We start from the raw sequence: 21,100 nt of genomic DNA, 5'->3' as shown, positions 1-21,100 counted from the left end.
CAGTTCATTGTCCTCCTTGTACTCACTCCTGAACAGCGAGGAGTAGAAGTCCACCGCCCTCCTCCAGGTCCGATCCGGCTCTGTGAGCCCTTCCTCCGATAGCAGGAAGTGGATGACCCTGCTCTGCCCACGCTTCCTCTCCAGGCCAAAGAAGAATGTCGAGGGGGTATCCATCTCGGCGATGTCCTGGATCCGGGACCGCACCAGCGCACCTTGTACTTTAGTGTCCAGCAGGTTTGCCAAGGCCATCTTTTTGGTCTTTAGGGTCTCCAAACACCCTTGATCCCTAGACTCACAAAACTGCTCCAGTTCCACAATCTCGTTCTCCAGAGCTCCGATTGATCTGGTGATGTAGCGGGTGACATTGAGAGTGTGCTGCTGACACAACAACTTGATCTGAACTTTCCCATGGTCCCACCACTGTCTTAGACAGGTAAAATCCTCCTTCCTCTGTCTAAACCCAGCCCAAAAGTAACTAAAAGCCTCCTTAAAAACCTCTGTTGGCAGTCAGAGTTGAAGGGTGAATGTCCCTAACTAGCACGCAGCCTAAAAGCAATACGTGATCTTCTGTACAATTAAAATCCCCCCCTAAAACCAACAAATCAGACGAGCTAAGATTGTTTAAAAGGTCGTTGATTTTCTCTAAAAAGAGTTTCCTCTCTGCACCGTTGTTGGGAGCATAAATATTAATAAAAACAACCGTAAGGTGACTAAAAGCAGCTTTAACTAAAAGGCAGCGTCCCTGAACGATGTGCTCCACTGTGACAGCGACTGGGTTAAAAGACCTGGAGAAGAGGATGCCCACCCCTGCACTGACCATAGTGCTGTGGCTTAAAACCCCCCCCCATTCCCTCTTCCAGTTGGTTTCGTTGCTGTCACTGCTGTGGGTTTCTTGTAAAAATAAAACATCTATTCTCTTGCTCTTAGCCATTTCGTATGCTTTGGCCCTCTTTCTTGTTTCTCTAGCCCCGTTAATATTTAAACTTCCCACCTTAAAATTATTCATTAAAAAGTGAGTGGTCTAAAACTACGGTCGAGCATGGCTATTAAAACACTAAAAAAGGCACCACACTGAACAAAACCTCAATTACTCAACTCTCTTTTAACTTTTAAAATCAGTTTTCTTAATCTAAAAACTTCCTGGTCAGTAAAATCTGACTCCAGTCTATTTCTTAGAGGATGTTTGACAGATGTGTAAAATAACTGTTTCTCGGGGAAGTAATGTTCAACTTTCACCCCTTTTGTGTTTTTTGTTTCTGCGAGGAAACTCTTAATCATTTTTGCGGTGTATGGACTCTCATCAAGGGTTCCGGATTTCTGTGTGTGTGTGACCTTGCTCTCATCAGACACACATTCTCCCCCATCACTGCTCTCAGCGAGCTCAGGTTTCCAGAACGTTCTTTTCCCAGACAACCGACTGGCCTTTGCGCCCACCTCCGCCAGTTCATCTTTTCTTTTTGGACATTTTTGTGGAACAAGAGTCCGCGCAGCCTGTTCCATCAACTCAACACCGTCATGCACCTGTCCTTCACCATCTTCACCCACCTAAGACCCACCCACAAGAGTCCACACAGCCTCCTGTTCCATTAACTCAACCCCATCATGCACCTGTCCCTCACCACCTTCATCTACCTGTCCCTCGCCACCTCCACCCACCTGTCCCTCACCACCTTCACCCACCTGTCCCTCACCACCTTCACCCACCTGTCCCTCACTACCTTCACCAACCTGTCCCTCACCACCTTCACCCACCTGTCCCTCACCACCTTCACCAACCTGTCCCTCATCACCTTCACCCACCTGTCCCTCACCACCTTCACCTACCTGTCCCTCACCACCTTCACCCACCTGTCCCTCACTACCTTCACCAACCTGCCCCTCACCACCTTCACCCACCTGTCCCTCACCACCTTCACCAACCTGTCCCTCATCACCTTCACCCACCTGTCCCTCACCACCTTCACCTACCTGTCCCTCACCACCTTCACCTACCTGAGCCACCACACCCACCAGTGCACCATCAGGCTCACTCACCTGACCCTCACTCACCACCTTCTCACCTGCCTCCTCCTGTCCACTTCTCCCGGTGCTCTCCTTCGGTCCTGCCGCCCTATCCCCCTCGGGTCCACCCAGACTCCCGGCACCGGGCCAATCCGGGGCAGGATCCCGCCCTTTGGAACCGACCGGGACCGAGCCAGCCCGGCCCAGACAGGCTCTAATTAAATGACCCTCCTCACCACAACCGAAGCACTTCATGACGGAGGAGGACGCGTACAACATGTAATCAAAGTCTTCCACTTTTACGTGGAAGTGCACGTTCAGCTCCTCCTCCCGGTTATTTAATATCATATAAACTTGTTTCTGTGAGACACAACGTGCTTTAACAGCGGGGACTTGCACCCTGACAGAACCTTCCTTATAGGAGAGACGATCTTCCCGAACCTGGCGAGTTCCCTGGCCAGGAACTCGTCGCTGATGAAGGGGGGTACAATCAGGGTGACCCCGGGTAGAGGGCTGCGGCAGCACCGCCTCGAATCTCCCACCAACACTGATCCCTGTCTCCACCAGCCGGTTCACCTGCTCAACCTTGTCCACGAACAAAACCAGTGCCCTGTTCATTCGAGCGGCCGACTTTACAGACCCATGTCTGATTTTCTCCCCCACGGTATACAGAGACCCAGCCCCCACCTTAACGCCATGTCTCCGCGTTAACTGAGAGATCTCCACTCCCACCACCAAACACCATGGCGTCAGACGCCAACCAGCCAGACAAACCTGGCTGATTTCACCCGACAAAACCCTCAAACGCCCAACAAACCACACAAAAACCACCAACAACAACTAACCAACCCAATAAACCAACAATAACCAGGACAACCTAGGTCGAAACCTCGAAAAAGTTTGAAAAATTCTCAGAACGAGAACGCTCTCAGCTCCACGCACTCCACTCAGAGAGAGAGAGAGAGAGAGGGAGGGAGAGAGATATTTAAAAAGGCATAGTTTGTTGTCCTTACAATAATAGATAATCCAGGACAGGGAATGGAATAACTTTCACACTGGTTGTGTTTCCAGGCCAACATTCTCTAAACAGAGCTGCATTAAAGCAACTGTTTGTGTGGTTGGAGCAACAGAACAGTAGTGAGACAGTTTGAATGGAGAGACAGACCGGCAGAGTTCAGTTTGCTTTGGCAGCGTCGTGCGCCAGCACCCTCCAAGTGGAGCAGAACTAAACTTCTACTAGAAGAGAGAAAGAGGGAGGAAGAACAGGAAGTGGTGTAGAACTGAACAGCTCAAAGGAAGGAAGAAGGGATGGAAAAGACACAGGAAGAAAGAGTAAACATGTGAGGAGCTGCCCCAAGTCAGTCGTGAAACATTTTTATATGATTTCTCCTCCTTTTTTATGGGAACTATGTAAAAAGCAACGTTACTGTGCTATATTAATCCTGACAGAGCAGGGAAGCCTCAGCTAAAAGAAGGAGATAGGGCAGTATTGGAAGCCTAACCGGGTCAGAACAGGAGGCCGACCCCAGCAGGGTCTCCACCCCTCAGGCAACAGTGTCTCGTTCCTCTGACCACATCTACAGAATCCACCTATCAGTGTACAGTCTAACATTGTTCACATATGAACATGTCCTGTGTGCCAGACCCTCTGAATCATCTCCCAGTTCAGCCAGTCCACAGTGTCCTGGAAACACAGTGGTCGTCCTCCTTGGCTCTTCTGCTCCATTGAGCTAGAATCGTCCCTGTCTAGCAGTGTGCTAACATGCTAACAGTGTGCTAACTAAAGGTGTATCTAATACCTACTGCATCACTTTAAGTAAATACTTCCTAATAAAACTTCCCATTTTGCCCCCCCTTCCATCCCTCCTCCCACTCTGACTTGGTTGCAGATGCAACAGGATTTGAAGAAAAGGTCACAACCTTTGACCTTGTAGGAGTTACAGAACACCCAGATATAAGGAGGTGATTTAGAATTCAAAAAGTAATGCAGAACAGAACAACACTAACATGCAGCAGGCAATGTGTGTGTGTGTGGGGAGGGGGGGTTATACGTAGGGTGGGAGGCCCTACTGTTCCATTTGTGTCATGTTTTTGTTTACAGATCTCTGCTCTTTTTACACAGAATTCACACACACACACGCACACGCACACACACACACGCAAGCACACACTCATTGATGCAAGTGGGGGAAGGGGGACAACCCACCACTGTGATCTTTCAGATGCAGATGGAACAACAGTTTCCCTCTGCTGCCAAAATATCAACATCTTCTGCTGCCGCTCAGCTTCAGCTGCAGGTTCTCATCAGACTCCATTACAACTCTCTTGTCTCTGGCTTCCTCAGTCTGAAGGAGTGAAGGCACGAACCTTCTGATCCTTTGTTTTGGCCCAAAGATCTACTGGAGGGTCACTGTAACTCTGCCAGAAGAAGCTGATCGCAGGTCAATCAGGATGACATGAGTAAAGCTCCGCCCCCAAAACCTACAGTGTGTGTGAGTCTGTGTGTTTGTGTGCAGATGCTTCTATCTGTTGGTGCTTTAACATGACTTCTTACATTTAGAGTTGTTCTGTGTAATAAAATGTTATTAGTAGAAGAGCTATTGGGATGCTTTACTGAATAATTTAGATACTGTGTTTAGCATCATGAGCATTATGAGAAAAGAAAAGACAGTTGGTTTAACTCAGTTGGTTAAACTCCCTCTCAACTGTGGTTGAATAAGAAAAAGTGTCTCGCTCACTTTTAAATTTAAAACATGAGCAAACTCTGACCTTCAGGGGTGTTCAGATCTCAAAGCCAGAAGCTGCTGAACTCAAACACAGATTAAATGTCATTCATGCCATACTTTAAAGCACTTGTTCAAACCTCTAAAGGTCTCTTACATTCTCTGGTAGTTCTTCTGGGAGTTCTTTTATCCTTGTTCTTATGAGACCATGTTCACTCACTGTCAGGACTGTTGTAACCTCACTAACACATATTTCCACTAGATGGCAGCATCCCGCTGAAACCAAGGAGAAAACAAAGCTATATTATTTATTCAGCCTTTACTGATGCTACATTGGAGGATTAAACTAGACAGAAGCTAATGTGGTTAATATGATCAGAATGATTGGCTGGGGTTGGGTTTAGCCTATCTGGGGTCAGCTGTGGGCCATATAGTTTAAGCTATAGCAGACTCACATCACAGCTGATGGCTAATGGCACCATTTTTACACAATAACATGAAGCATCATCCAGTCAGACTCTCACAGAGTTGTGGTTTGCAGATTTGCAGATGTAAGACAAGGGGGAACACCGCTCACATGATTTGTGACTGAGTGGATGTCAGCCATAAAACGTGTGTGTGTGTGTGTGTGTGTGTGTGTGTGTGTGTGTGTGCGCGCGCGTGCGCGCGTGTGTGTGTGTGTGTGTGTGTGTGTGTGTATGTTCTCAACAAAGCTAATAGTAATAGTAATTTGGCACAAACATACAAATTTCTAAGCAATGGGCAGAGAGGAAGTGAGGGGAGGAGAAATCAGCTCCCTTGCTCTGCATTGTGTTGGCAGCTCTTTTGGCACCACCTCCTCCTCCTTCTCCTCCTGTTTGACTCCTTCCTGCCCCCCTGAAGTGCACGGTTAATCCCTAAACTCTATCCCCGTTTAAAGACGGGTACATCACGCAAACCTGCCTCTCTGCATCGCATTCTAGCACTCACAGACAAACTCGTGAACTTAGTCACACGCACATGCTGCTGCTCCTGCAAGAAACAGAGGAGAGGAGCACAGCAGGGGGTGGAGGCTTAAGCAGCAGCACGATAAATTCCTGCTTGATCTTAAAATGTCTCGAGATTCACAAGACAGGACACCAGTGCTCCGAGCGGTCAGAGGGACGTTGGCAGATGTGTGTGATTATAAAACCTGTGTGTTGAACAGGTTTTATTTTTCTAGTTTGTTATTTGCATAAGAAACTAGCTTGTCTCCAGATATGATCCTTTATATTAGGAGTGAAATTTTTCCTCCAACTGATGATCACTTCCTTCCTCCATATTTCTATCTTTGTAATCCTTGATCATCATTTCTCTCTGTTTGTCATCTTCCAGGTTTAAGGTCCGCTGGTGTGGTCACGTTCAGTCCGGATGAAAGTGAACCTGAGCTGGCTAGAAATACACACTGAGTGTGCAAACTGTGAACACCAAGTCAGAGACTAGACTCGCACCAAGAAGTCAGGACAATAAAATGGACAATTAAAACAGCACAATAAATTTATTTGAAAAAACAATCAACATTCTCACATGAGTTGCAGAAGCAATGTAGATGTATTAAACAATGGGCGTCCATTGACTTTTTATTTACGTGTTTTCTCCCGCCTAAACCATGTCGTTTCTCATTTTACTGTCCTTGTTTACCCAGTTTGTATATGATTTGTACAGTACAGAAGTTTCTAATTGTGACGCGGTTACCTGCAGGTGGCAGCGGTGAGCCACACCTTCGCCTGTAATTATCCCACGAAGAAGAGCAGTGCCGCGTATTTCCGGGTTTATGCTGACGAGTCCTTCTTCTCTTTACAGCTACGTGTCAGTATTCTTGTCTCCAGAGCTTTGCGGCAGACATAACGCTCAATTCGCAGACATGCCTCCCAAAGGCACAACTAAGCAGCAGTCCGAAGAAGACCTTCTTTTGCAGGACTTTAGCAGGAACCTATCTGCCAAGTCCACCGCATTGTTCTACGGAAATGCGCTCATCGTTTCTGCTATACCGATCTGTGAGTAGTGGAGAGACCGGAGCAGCTAGCTGCTGATGCTGGTTACCTTACCACAGCTCTGAAAATTTAATTATTTACTCGGGCAAAATTGCCCTAATTTTTCTCAATTTAGAACAGTTTTATTGAACTCTAATGGTATCTAAACGGTGTAATAACGCTGTCTTAAGTGCTATGCTACAGCTAAATGCTAATCAATCCTAAGCAGAATTTGGGTAGTGTAGAATGAACTGCATTAATCGATATCGTTGTAACGAAGAAATGGGAATTTCTTTGCATCTAAAACCTCAAATGCACCTTCACTTCATACCAAGTTAAGACCTATAGGTTTTGTACCAGGCGTCTCACCGACTCGATCATTTTAGCGATGTTGCACGTTTGTTGTCTTCAGGGCTCTTTTGGAGGATTTGGCACATGGATCTTGTCCAGTCTGCAGTTCTGTACGGGGTCATGACTCTGGTCAGCACCTACCTCGTGGCTTTTGCCTACAAGAATGTCAAGTTTGTTCTCAAACATAAGTAAGAACACACCTTTGACTCTTTGTAGTTGTGTGCACTCCATCCTTTTTTTTACAAATCAAGGTTAGTCTGAGCTTTTCTCTTTTAATTCCTCAAGGGTGGCCCAGAAGCGTGAGGACGCCGTTTCCAAAGAGGTCACAAGGAAGTTGTCTGAAGCCGACAACCGCAAGATGTCCCGCAAGGAGAAGGACGAAAGGTGTGTGACTGCACGGTGGTTGTTGGTTCTATAGCTATCTGATGATAACTCTCGATGTATAAATGTGCAGTGTAAACCCGCCAATGACTGTTGTCTTGTTGATTTGTTGAATGCACACATTATTCTGCCATCACTGTTGTCAGATCTCTGCCACTACACTCTTCTGGTAAGATGAAGAACATGACTGAATTTGTACTTCCTTGTGCTGCCAGGATCTTGTGGAAGAAGAATGAAGTTGCCGACTACGAGGCCACCACCTTCTCAATCTTCTACAACAACACACTCTTTCTGGTCTTAATCATCGTCGCCTCCTTCTTCCTGCTCAAGAACTTCAACCCCACGGTGTATCCTTTTATTCATTAGGTATGCGTTGTATGGACGCTCACCATGGTTTGATACAAGTCTAATGATGTTACTTTGTGTACGTGCAGCAGCATGGCAGGTTCCAGGCTGAGATGCTGGAAGAAAGAGTTCCGAAACTAAGAATCAGAGTAAAGTCAAGCGGGAAGTGTTAGAATGTGTGTCGCTCCCATAAGCACTGCTGTATGCCCACCGTTTGTGTTCCTTAACTTTTCCCCAGTAACTATATTCTGTCCATCAGTGCCTCCTCAGGACTCATCGCTCTGCTGTCCACAGGCTCCAAATAAAGGCGGGACGATTCAGGCTGGGGGGAAATAATCAGGCTATGGGTTGTAGATGGGTTGGCATATCACATTTCACCTTCATGAAATTCATGATCAAAACTCTGGAGGATGTTTCTTCAGCTTTGCTTTTCTTTTTGTAACAAATAAAGCAAATGGGATGACTTGTAGTCTGATCATTTCAGAGAAGCTGATTTTATTCACTTATTCACAGACAACACTTCAGGAGAAAATAAATGAATACACTGCTGCTTTCTGTCTCACGGCAACAGAAAATAGAAGCAAAGTATCACACCTTCTCCATCCACAGGAGTATTTAGAGCAGCAGAAGACTCCAGGAGAATACGAATGATGGTGTCGAGCCACATTGGTTCCTGAAGGGTCATCATGGTGACCAGAACATCAACGTGCTATTCTTGCCCCAGAGGACTCATTCTGGACAGTTTGCTCACATTTGAATTAGCAACAGTTATAACAACACAAACATAATCTCTAGTGACCAGGAAAGAAGAAAACAGTTCTCTTGGAGTGACTTCATAGTAATTCTGCTGTCAGAGGAGGATGGAAAGTTTGTTTTCATCATACACATGACAGGAATTGGTGTCAGACCTGCTGATGTGAGTATAAGTATGAGTGTGTGTGTGTGGGTCCATCACTGGTTCATCGGTGTTGCTGCTCCTTAAAGAGTCAAGATGATAGAAAAGTACCTGAGAGAGACTGGAGATCTGCTGGAACTCTTCAGTCCAGGGTGAAGACATGAGGGAATATGACATTTGGGAATCTGCCTGGAGCAGCTCATCCTCATAAACTGAGCAAGCAAGGAGACAATTGAGGGAGGCCACCAAGACACCTGTGACAAAGCTGAGGGCTTCAGAGGAGACAAAGAGACAGGTGTGGCTCAGGTTCCTCATTACTGTAATCTAAATGGAAGAGACATGAAACTAAATATCCACCAGAACTGCAGGGGACACTCAAGGTCACCTAGAAGGTTCATCTCACCTGAGGATGGTGGTGGTGGTGGCAGCAGGTCCTTGAAGGCCTGGAAAAGTCAAGTTCAATGATGTTTGTCGATTATCAGTTTCATCAATCATTTATTTGGAGCTGAAGCATCCAGACAAAAGTCCAGCGAAATAGTTTTGAGGCAGTGAAAAGGTCAAATCTCTGTTTGTTTATGGGACAGTTCATTGTTCTCATCTTCAAAGTTCTACAGGTATGAGGAACCACTAACAAGGCATTCTGGGTGGGAAGGTGTCCACAAGCACGTCCACTACATTAGATCAAAAACCAACAGCTTTGCCTTTCAACGTGGAAAGGAAGTTTGGATTCCAGCTGATTTGAGCAGCACATTCTATAGCAACAGATCAGACAGAACTCTGCACCAGTAAAAAATAATTCACTTTAACAATTGGATGGACATTTGAGCTACAGGACGGCAAATGTGCAGCAAGGACACAGTGGCCAGAGGGCATTGCTTTTATTGCTGTCTACATGAGAGACTGATCCCAGGTCAGCATGGACCTGCTGTCATGGAGGAGGACTGTGGGTTCAAGAGTGATGAAGAACAACAACACAAACTATTTACAACTTAGTTTTTTGGGAGTTACACAGTACAGTTTCCATATGCAGGAGAGGCTTCAGTTGGTTATGTTACAGTTTATAATTTAACAATTTTATATACATAATCTCCATAGAATTCTCTCAAACATGTTAAAATAATTTTCATCTTCATTAATTAGTCTAAAATAAACATTGTGCGTCTCCCACGCCCTCATTTGCACCTGTCAACAGTGTTTGCAGACAGCAGTTCCACCAAACTCCTACACAGGGCAGCAGAGTGAAGTCTTTCTCTCAGCTTTAGAGATAGAAAAGAGGCACACAAGCAGGAAACATGCACGTGCTGCTAATCTATACTGAATATTTGTCTGCTCTACAGTAAATCATGTCACATTTGGTAGGTAGTTAAGGGAACTACTGAGCTCCATCTAACCTCAGCTCTAACCTCTGGCCCCAGACATTATTGTATTGCCCCAGACAGTATTGTGATGTTGGGCTAACGTTGTGCTAATGTTGCGCTAACGTTGTGCTAACAGCAATATTCTCTGAGCTTGCACCGGTGTGGGCTGCAGCTTTGTTGAAAGGAAACTGAGCTGAGAGGATGTCAAGGTGCCCTTCAGCAAGGCACTTTACACTCTTGGTTCAGATCCTGTTGAGTTTAGATTCTAAACAAAGCGAACCTGAACTGAACCTGATTTGCTGGATGAAGCTGGGACCGGTGCAGGTGTGGCAGCTGCATAGTTTGGAAGGAGATTAATGTTAATTGCGGATTTTGACAGGATGCTGAGGCTGGAAAAAAGTTTGGTGTCTCTGGACCTGAGGTGAACCTGACTGAGACGACTCAAGCAGATGTGGTTACGGTTAATGGATGCAGGAGGGCTGAACCAGAGACTCTCACACTGAATGCTGGCCCACCTTCAGCATGTGACCAGCCTGGCTCAAGAGCGGTAGTCCTTCTTAGTGTATGGCCTGTTGGCCAGGATGTGGTCAATTTCAGACACTATGTGAGACGTCATCTTTGGAAGAACCTGGGTGAGAAACGCAACACCTGAAGAGGCAGAAGCAGGAAGCAATGGGAGAGTCAGGTGTGCGTCCTCACCTGTATGGCTCCAAGGTTCTCAGTCAGCTGCTCAGGGTTGGATGTTCCCAGAAGAACCGAGCTCACGCCTTCATTTCTTAGACACCAGGCTGGACAGAGACACAGGCTGAAATTCACACAATGCACACGAGATGGCGCCCTGCACCTCATTATTGTTAGAAAATTCTTCCAAACAATAATTAAAATGCAAATCTTCTGACTGAATTATGACCACAGGTGTCATTCAGGAAGGAATGTAACAAAACATCTAAAACATCAGCATTTAGATGGTTGAGGTCTAAAAATGTCTGCAGTTTTGGAAAGAGGGTCACTTATTTATCAAGGAGATGTTAATCGGTGGAGCTGCAGGTGTGTTTCCAAGCCCAACATCTGGACGTACCCACAGCCAGCTGAGGCAGAGTGCAGCCCAGCTTCTCTGTGATGTGGTTCAGCTCCTTCAGCTTGGCCTGTTGCTTCCTCCCATCCTCGCTCACAATCTTCTCCTTCAACCACTGATATGACTGGAGGGAGAGAGGGAATGTGAAGAACAGACAGAGGAGAGTTGCACATGTGTCAGAAGGTGGAGGCTGTAAATGCTGCTGTAAATGTCAGACGATTGGAAGAAAAACACATCAGGTGTCACACGTTCCACTGCTGTCTGGTTTTGATCCAGGTCTGCTGGTTTGGTTGGTTCTCCTGTTCATCTTTAATTTGTTTCATAAACCTAAAAAAGTCCATGTTTGCTGGAGCTGGGTTGTATGTGGATCCTGGACCCATAAAACCCAGTCACATTGTTCTGGACACATCAGCCCTCCTGCAGATTAGAGACACCACAACAAGACCAGAGATAAAGATCTCACCCCGTCGACTCTTTTAGACCTCTATTATGCCACACAGGACCACCCACAGGGGACCCTGGTCCTACGGTAGAAATCACCTAGATTTGGATCTGGGTGAGTTTAGATGGAGTTGCTGTCCCTCTAATGATGTCCACCTGTTGTCCCTCCACTGCTGTCCCCCAGCTGATGTCCCTCTACTAATGTCCCTCAGCTGATATCCCTCCACTGATGTCCCTTCACTGATGTTCCGCTACTGATGCCCGCACTGCTGATGTCCCTCTGCTTTCAGCTCAGCTCCACCTCTCCTCTGAGGCCAAGGTGCCGAATGTTGTCCCAGTGGAGTAATTTTGGCTTTGATTAAAGATCTGCTGGACATTTTCATTTCAGTTACTGCTCTGAAAATTACAGTTACCGACAGACAAACGAAAGGAAGGACTTACAGGCAGGTATTTTTTCACGTTCACTATAATGTGCAGCAATTGTCGTGGCAATTCATCAGAACTCCACTGATGCCATAAATAGCAATCATTTATAAAGAGACTCAACCAGGCTGAACTGGGATTAGTTGGTCGTGAACCAGTAAGTGAGGATATACATGTATCTGTCCTGATTAGTTGACAGAAGTTCAGAGAGTTTAGGGGAGACGGTCCTCAATGAAACAAAGACAGCTCTGTCCCTACCTTCATGGAAGCCCGGGAAGATTCAGGAATGCCGTTTTCATATTTTCCTGTGATGATGCCACAAGCCAGTGGTGACCAGGTCATGGCCCCAACGCCTGTCGCCATGGAGACCATAGGAAAGGAGATTTTAAAAAAAAATCCTCTTCAGAAAAAGTGTAACAAGTAACATTCCAGAACAACTCTCACACACACACACACACACACACACACACACACACACACACACACACACACACACACACCCAAACACTTGCCTATTTTATGGTAAAGTTCAGGCAGCTGAATCTCCACTTTCTCCCTCTGGAAAAGGTGATACTCTGCCTGCTCACAGACTGGAGGGATGAGGTTAAACTGCCTGGCCACTGAGTAGGCCTCCTGGAGGGAGACCACATCACAGTGAAGCAGAGGTCAAAGGTCATGAGGAGGCATGAGGCACAGATCCAGATCACATCAGTATGCCATCTATCTGTCTATTTCTCTCCCACCCCCTCCACCCTCCTCGTCTCCCTACCTCCTCCTCCCTCTCTCCCTACCTCCCTCCCCCTCGCTTTCTCCCTCCCTCCTCCTCTCTCCCTCCCTCCCTCCCTCCACCCTCCTTCCCCTCTCCCTTCACCTCTCTCCCTCGCTTGATCCCTCCTTCTCCTTCTCTGAACTCTCAAACAGCACAAATCTGAGGTAGAAGAGTTGTGGCTGCTTCTTCAATCAGAGGAGCTGAACTGAAGTGATGGACCGGTGTGTCCAGTTCTGACCAGTCCATGAGCTGGGTTTTCTTTCTTCCTGCTCAGTGGTTCCAGGTTGCCCCCAATCTAACAACTGTGTGAAAAATCAATGTCTTCAGAATGCTGCTGCTCACCATGATCTCCATGGCCGTCCACCGAGATGTCCCCCAGTACATCGCCATGCCTTGGTTGATCACGTAGGTCATGGCTCGAACGATCTCTGCGCAGTCACACACAGACACACATGCACACACAGGTTTCAGCCAGGATGGAATGTAGGCCTGAGCTGGGATTGAACTCATAACCTTGTGTCTATGATACCCTCTTGTATAAATACTAGGCGGTTGATATCTGTGATCTGGAGCAGCTTTATGTAGACATGAACAAACTCCAGCAGCAGAAGATCAGACAAATCTGCATCACTTTCACATAAATTTGGTAGGTGATAATTAAGCAGCCGATAAAACCATCCTGTCAGGACAGTAAACACCAGTGGTCTGTCCTTATGTCTTTTGTTTTCTTCTCTGCTGCTGCAGCCTGTGATTGTGGAAGCTCTGCTCACAAATTTAGATTTCACAACCTCCAATTTCTGTCCGATCCAACCAAAAGAACAACTGAGGGAGGAATGGATGTAACGGCTGTGGAGAAAGAAAACCAGACCAAACCAGTCTGGCGATCAGTATGGTTTGTCAATGAACTGGACATTTCTGCAAGCTACAGATCGTGGATTGGAGGTCCTCAGATGAATGGATAATTCCACACAGACACAAAAATGATTCCAATAAACATAATACGCAGCTCAAGCTGCACAGATGGACGTGAGAGTGGACTAACTCACCTTCCATCGGGGTGTTACTGTCTGGTCTGTTGGCAAAAACCACGTCAACGTACTCCAGCTGCATCCTCTGTAGAGAACCTTTCAGACCTGACACACACACACACACACACACACACACACACACACACACACACACACACACATTATTCAAATATCTTGCCATCATTTCCAACAGCAGAACATCCCTGAAGTTTTTATGGTTAAAGCACAAACCAGTTGGATAACAGAAACTGGTTGCTGGGATCAGTGTTGAGATCGTGCCTCAGATTAGGTGTTAAATGCAGTTAAATGCAGAAAAAGACTCCTTTGCTAATCTTAACTCCTCCCAATTTGACCAACTTGTAAATAATACCACGGGCACACTTAGAGGCACTCTGGACTCTGTTGCACCCTTAAAAGAATGATTATAATAAAACAAAAGAAATTGGCTTTATGGTTTAATCCTGAAACTCGCATTTTAAAACAAACGCAAGAAAGTGCAAGAAAGGGAATGGCGCTGGACCAAGGTAGAGGACTCTTGCTTACCATGGAAAGAGAGTCTGAAAACATATAGGAAAGCATGTTGCTAGAACAGCCAACTGTTCCAAAGTAATAAATGAAAAAAAGAACTGCCCCAGGTTTCTTGTCAGTACTGTAGCCAGGCTGACAGAGAGCCAGATCTCCACTGAACCCACCATCCCCTTAACCTTAAATACAGTAATGATGTGTGGGGTTCTGGGAGGTGGGTTATGGTTTTCTTCCTGCAGGGGGCGTGATGGAGCTTCTCTCCTGCCGCAGCTGGAGCCGCAGGCAGACAAACCTGTGGTCTATCAGTAATCTAGTCCCCTATTTAAAGCCTGTACTCCTGTTTGCCAGTGTTGGAATGTTTTGTCCCTTACGCGAAACCCCGACTCTTTGTGATTTTGCCTTTTGTGATTTTTGCCTACTGTGATTGGACTATTGTGGTGAGTTTCCCCCGTGGACTGTTTGCTGGATTCTTCCGAGGTCTCAATGCCTCTTGTGGATCGTTCGTTTGCCTGTTGCCTCCAATAAAAGTTTTTCGGACACCACCCTCCACTGTGTGCTGCCTGCTTTCGGGTCCTGGTACAACTGCTCCTAACAGTCATGTGCTTCTTGAAACACAATACTTCCAACATTATGGAAAAGATCTGTCAGGATCTGACTTTTGCCAACTCTAAAAACAAACTATCTAACTCAACTTTAGAGTCAGATCAATTGAACCTGAAAAAAGGCCTGGACATTCTTACTCTTATTAGCCTTTCAAAACCCTCGTCACGATTGTCTTAATCGAAACCAACACCCTGTTCTTTAGACCCCATGCGAACTACACTGCTTAGGGAGATCTTCCCATCTACTAGCAGATTAGAGATAAACAGTCTGCACTAAATGCAGAAGAGTTAGCCAATCTTCAATCTTCCCTTTTTGTCTAAGATCCTCAAGAAAATGGTCACCGGGCAATGATGTGCCTACCTCTAAAGCAATAGACTCTTTGAGGACTTTCAGTCAGGATTCAGAACTCATCATAGTACAGAGTTAGCAATTGTGAAAGTCACTCAGAACCTCCTTACAGCATCAGATAAAGCCCTGATGTCTGTCCTTGTCCTGCTAGACCTCAGTGCTGCTTCTGACACAGTTGACCATCACATTCTCGGACATAGAATGGAAAACTGACTTGTTATAAAAGGCTGGGCCTTAAACTGGTTTAGATCTTACCTATCAGACCAGTCTCAGTTTGTCCATAACAAGGAATCCTCTGCTCCCACTAAAGTCTAGCATGGAGTTCCACAAGGTTCAGTACTTGGTCCAATCTTATACATGCTCCCTTGCGGTAGCATAATCAGGAAGCATTCAATAAACTCTCATTCATAGCTATGCTGATGACACCCATCATTCGAGCCAGACGAAACCGATCAGCTCCTGCAACTTCGGGCCTCAAAGACATAAGGGCCTGGATGACCAGAAATTTCCTACAGTTAAATACAGATAAAACTGAATTTATCATATTAGGCCCCAAGACAATGAAGAACCTGTTCTCTACTGATGTAGCCTTGCTGAGTGGCATTAACCTGGCTCCTAGAACCACTTTAAGGATCCTTGGTGTCTTGTTCAATAGGATTGGTCTTTTAATACCTATATTAAGCATGTCTCAATATTTGCGATTTTGGGCTCTAAGTACAATAAACTTAAACATTAACTCAAGTAGCATGTTTATTACATGTTTAGTGTTTTTTAATATGTCTTACCTTCGATGATGTGTTTTCTGGACAGTCCTCGTTCTGTCTCTGCTCTGGTGGGACACAAACATTAGCATGAAGCTGCGAAGAACATTTGTGACGCGTAATGTCTGAAATGTATGTGAAGGCTCACATCTTCTGTTCCTAGAAGTGTAGCTAGTTGAGTTTGTTCCACTTACTTTCCTCCCCAGTAGAGCTTTGTTGTGATGACCAAACTGGACCGTCTGACAGAAGAAAAATGCAATGGTCATAGACATTCTGTTTCTCACGTATGGAGATAGGTCTCATTGATTCATCAACACTTTTAGCAACGGATGCATTATTAATGGTAATATTGGCAGTAAAGTCTGATCAGTCTGTTCGGATGGCTCATAAACTCAGCATAAAATCAGGCACAGAGAAGAGAAGAGGAACATTCAGAGCCTTCAGAGCTTTTAGAGCTTTCAGAGGCTCCAGCAACTGCCTTAGTGTCACTGCCAACCAATCAATAATAAATAAAAACACAGCAGGACCACAAATATAAAGGGAATATTTGCTGTTGAAAATTATAAAAAAAACTGGGACATCAGGCATGAGGACATGATCCCACTCACTCACACACAGACAAACACACACACACAAATGGGATAATTACCTCCAGCATTTTTTCTTAATGATGCTTCCCAGAATGATTTCAGCCCTGTGAGGTCACACAAAGTAGACTCCATTGTAATTCACAACAGTTCACACCTTCACTCCAACACCCTCTCAGTGTGGGGGGGGGGGGGGGGACACTTAGTCCTGCTTCATCTTTACAGCATCAGTCACAGTCAGAGCCTCTTTCACCTTTTATGAGTGTAGGAACATAAGTTTCACCTGCCGCCTGCGTACACCTCAGCTGTGTCAAACAGGTTCACCCCACTTTCGTAGGCCATCGTCATCAGCTGCTCCGCAACCTAGCAACACATCACACATGTGCACACACAAGGATTACATTACATGCTTTATCTGTATGTCTTCGTGACATTTGAACATAGATACAACATCCTCTCATCATCTATTCATCCATCATCTTCCAGCCACCTTCTTAAGCCCACACACACACATGCAGGCATGCACACACACACAATATCCAAACCTGCAAATAGGTTGACCATAAATAATCTGACTGATCCAATTTTTTTCTGTGTTTTTGAAGTTAAACATATTTTTATTGACCTGTCTTGACCTTGAACACATCATAGATTTTAGGTGTCAGGAGGGGTTCATTCAGGAACATTCTTCACAAAACAAAGCCTCTGAGACAGGTCCCATCTGCAGCTCAGCTACCTTCTGTTACAGCAGGAGTGTCTCTATTTGTTCCTGAGCTGGTTGGACAGATCAGACACCAAATTTAAAAATACTTGCTCAGTCTGAGAGCTCTGGACCACCATTAAAGCAAACGGAGCAGACTGTTTTCTAATGGAGAGGACAGTCAGGGACAGTCCAACAGGACATAACAACCTGCACCATGTCTGTCCGTTCGTCTGTCCTGGACGGCCCAAAGCAAACATCCCAAAGGTGAGCAATCTGGAACCAAAGACCAGCTGAGAAGGACAGTCTGATCAGCACACACACACACACACACACACACACACACACACACACACACACACACACACACACACACACACACACACCTGGGCCCAGCCGGTGCTTCCATACATGGATCAGACTCTTACAACCAGCCTCCCACATACGACCCACACGGCGCTGCAGTGCTGCTAACTCCCATCCACACAGCAGACATCCAAGCTAGCAGCACTTTGTGATTGTTGCCTCAACTTTTAAAATGAGAAGCAAAGAAAAGTTGTATCATGCCATCGCTCTTTTTGACTTTCTGTGCCATTGTCTACAATCCAGAGAGCATGAAAATAATTTACACTGAAATGAGATGAATTTATCTTAAGCAGACACTAACTAAGCGCTAATGTTTGTCACATTTATTTAATCAATTGTAAGGTCGTTACATTATCACAATGTGGGATAAATATTAAGGTAAATCGTATGAAATCATCTGATTTTAACAACCATGGCCGACTGTTCTGTCATGAGGGACTTGGTGTGGGGTTATAGAAGCTTTCAAAGACAACACACAGGAGGTCAAAGCAGACTTTATAGGCTCCGAGCACTTTCATCCCCCTATGTTAGATCTTTGTCCATGCATCCATCCTACGACACAGTTGATGGGAACCCTCAGGAACCATCAGTCAGGCTCAGGTTCAAAAGGTTTAAAGATACAATATTTGAATTTTAATTCTGAGGGTCAAGCACTGAAACATCTCTGTTTGATAACTTCACCACTAATGTGTCCAATTTTAGGTTGTGATGCAGCAAACCAGCAGGTCCCAGTGACATTGAACTGGTGACATTCAGAATAACCGAGAGGATGGGGGCTGAGCTGTGAGCATTAATATTGCTGTTATGTAAGGTTGCTGCCCATGTGTCCCCCAGGGGGACCTTTGTGCTCTTCTCCCCAAGTGTCACTGTTAAACTCTGTGTGTGTGTGTGTGTGTGTGTGTGTGTGTGTGTGTGTGTGTGTGTGTGTGTGTGTGTGTGCGTGTGTGTGTGTGTGTGTGTGTCTGTGAGCTAACTGGGGCCAGTAGCAACTTCAGAGCAGCTTAGAGGTGATCATCATGTGTAAAGGGGATTTAAGTCTATGTACATTTGAAGGGTTGCGCCACTGGGGTGTTTTTGGAAACAGAAGTCTTTCTTTACAATGGAGGAACATAAAGTCAAACTTTGCCTGTTGGCTTTAAAGCTGACTGTCCTCCAGAAGGTTAACTGTGTCCTCACACAACAATACATGACAACATTCAAGCTACAGCTCTGCAGCAGATCTGCATCTCTGCATCCTCAGATCTTTTATTTCCTGTGAAATAAGAAATTTTGATCATGTTGATTTCTTGTGTGAGAGAATTTAAACGTGTAGTTCAATCTTTTGGACATTTATTCCTTCACCGTATGTACCATTAAGCCGCTTGTCCTACCTCATCTGATATCTGTCCTCCAAACGTCACCCACGTACCTGCAGACAGAGACAGGAAGAACCGCTGTGAACCACTGCTTGTGTTTGAGCGTGTAGGAACGTCTGAGGCACTGCATCAATAACACAAAGGTTTCAGCTCCTGTCTTAACAATGTAGTTGCTGTAGCTGAAACTGCACCAGTGAAAAAGAGAAGAATGGAGCTTGTTAATCTATCCCAGCCAGAAAAGAATGTAAAAAGGAACAAAAAAGAAATTAACTGAAAGGTTGGTTTATATTAACAAGAGTCACATCATATGATCAAGGGCGTAAATACTCAGCTGCAAGATGGTGTGTGTGTGTGTGTGTGTGTGTGTGTGTGTATGTGTGTGTGTGTGTGTGTGTGTGTGGGGTTGGTTGGTTTTTCTGGGCTCTGCTGACACAAAGTCAAAACATCGTTGTCATTTGTGTCACGATCCTGCTGCCAGTGTACCAGCTTTCTGATTGGTCATTTTCATATGGACTCTGCGGAGGGCACCAGCATCACAAACGGCACTAACTTTGGCACAACTACTGATCACTGAGATGTCTGTCTGGAAAAAATAAAGGAGCAGATCTGTTGGAGCAGCTAGCATTTGAAGAGCCTGTAGCTCTAAAACAGAGACGATTCTGTTATCTCACTCAGAATCTCTTATATAAACTTCCATCAGGACAATAACTCAAGGGCCTGCTGATGCTTTAGCTGCTGCTGTTGTTGCTGCCATTCTGCTGCTGCTGCTGCTCAGTCTTTGCTGCTTGACAGATGAATCCAAGCCAGAACTTATGGCTGGACTTGAACAGAGCTGTTCACACCCAAAGCAGCTTGACAGTAGTTCTGCTACTTTAGAACAGAGGAAAAACTGTCCAGATGTTCCAGCCTGATGGAGACACATGCTGGTCCTCACAGAGCTGCTGCTGCTGCTATTCAATACTAACATGAAAAGGATCACCTTTAATCAAAACACTCTTTTAAGACTATCGAATTTTAGTTCATTGACATTATTTAGTAAAAAATCTGTTTGACACGAAAGAATATTTTTTCATGGCAAATCTAGGTCAGTAAAATTGTAGTGACCATGAATTTATGTACAAAAGCAACTAAAGGGAAACATCCAGGGGGTGAACAGTTTTATAGGCCTTGCATGAATATTAATGTTCCGCCTGTCTTACAAGTGTAGAATAGTGAAGTGAATCCTATTTATGATTTGCCAGAGGGTTTGTGATTAATAAGGAATCCAAGTCTTTTATTGTGCTCTCTTTCAACTTTTCAACAAAATGGAAGCTTTTATTGCTTTGCATCATGAAAGAGTAATTTTTTTGGATTGTGTGAAGCATAAAGAGGCAGTACTGGGAGGGAAAGTTTAACCTCCACCAGTGGTAATGATGATCAGCATGGATGCTGATAAACTACACTCTCCTAGTTTAACTAAGCTGCTCACCAAGGCTGGAGTTTCTTCTGAGGTTTGATTTCCTTACTGCACATCTGGAGCTGGACTTCTGTCCAGCAGCAGACAAACTGAAGCCAAAAGATGACTCATTTGAAGATGGGATTAAATGCTGCAGCTTATTATAGTTATTGCTGAGTTTGACATTTTACAGCCAGAAACACTGATGACAGGACAGCTTATTTATATATTGGTTAAAATGTGACAATTACTGAGGCTGGACTCGAAGAGTGCTCACTGCAGCCTGAACTCTGGACAGTTATTCAGACCTCATTTTCCTTTTACACGGTTGTTAGTGTCAAGCAGCGAGAAGCCCAGAGTCAAAAAGACTTGGAGGAGAGCTTTTAAGATCTAAGGTGTCAGTTTTGGTCTAATTCTTTGCTTAAACTCAGGTTTCAGCCTTAGATCCTTACATCTGCTCCAGGCTAACCCTAACCCTCTGAGTGGAGTGTCACACTGGGAACAGCAGGTGGTGGACAGCTTGCATTACTCCGACCTTTTCTGAAAATCAAGAGCCTGTCTGAACAGGAAATTTTGGACTGGGTGAAAATGACAGACCTAACCTCCAAGGCTGTGGATTTAAATAGGCCCCTCTTGAAA

General features: G+C 45.2%; 2 protein-coding genes across 5 annotated transcripts in view; one reads left to right on the top strand and one right to left on the bottom strand.

Moving 5' to 3' along the window:
• Positions 1–6,503: 6,503 nt before the first annotated feature.
• Positions 6,504–8,255, top strand: ssr3 (signal sequence receptor, gamma). The gene is made up of 5 exons (XM_003968289.3): positions 6,504–6,739; positions 7,128–7,254; positions 7,352–7,450; positions 7,663–7,794; positions 8,031–8,255. Exons 1-5 carry the CDS (start codon positions 6,517–6,519, stop codon positions 8,095–8,097), a joined length of 648 nt encoding a protein of 215 aa, XP_003968338.2. The 5' UTR covers positions 6,504–6,516; the 3' UTR covers positions 8,098–8,255.
• Positions 8,256–9,603: 1,348 nt separating this feature from the next.
• The window catches only part of kcnab1a (potassium voltage-gated channel subfamily A regulatory beta subunit 1a), a 38,384-nt gene continuing 26,887 nt past the window's right edge, over positions 9,604–21,100 (bottom strand). For 3 of the 4 annotated variants that reach the window (XM_029843773.1, XM_029843774.1, XM_029843775.1), the window contains 12 exons: positions 19,042–19,079; positions 16,889–16,968; positions 16,668–16,712; positions 16,213–16,257; positions 16,043–16,086; positions 13,800–13,886; positions 13,096–13,181; positions 12,497–12,617; positions 12,243–12,337; positions 11,124–11,244; positions 10,745–10,833; positions 9,604–10,673 (listed from right to left, as the gene is read on the bottom strand). In XM_029843773.1, the coding sequence (XP_029699633.1) occupies positions 10,584–10,673; positions 10,745–10,833; positions 11,124–11,244; positions 12,243–12,337; positions 12,497–12,617; positions 13,096–13,181; positions 13,800–13,886; positions 16,043–16,086; positions 16,213–16,257; positions 16,668–16,712; positions 16,889–16,968; positions 19,042–19,079 (941 nt within the window). In that variant the 3' untranslated portion in view covers positions 9,604–10,583. Of the gene's footprint in view, positions 10,674–10,744; positions 10,834–11,123; positions 11,245–12,242; positions 12,338–12,496; positions 12,618–13,095; positions 13,182–13,799; positions 13,887–16,042; positions 16,087–16,212; positions 16,258–16,667; positions 16,713–16,888; positions 16,969–17,691; positions 19,006–19,041; positions 19,080–21,100 lie in introns of those variants that run through there. The other variant, XM_029843776.1, reaches the window with a different exon arrangement.

This window comes from Takifugu rubripes, chromosome 11, assembly GCF_901000725.2.
Source record: "Takifugu rubripes chromosome 11, fTakRub1.2, whole genome shotgun sequence".
Lineage (NCBI taxonomy): Eukaryota > Metazoa > Chordata > Actinopteri > Tetraodontiformes > Tetraodontidae > Takifugu > Takifugu rubripes.
This window is presented reverse-complemented; position numbering and strand designations above follow the sequence as displayed.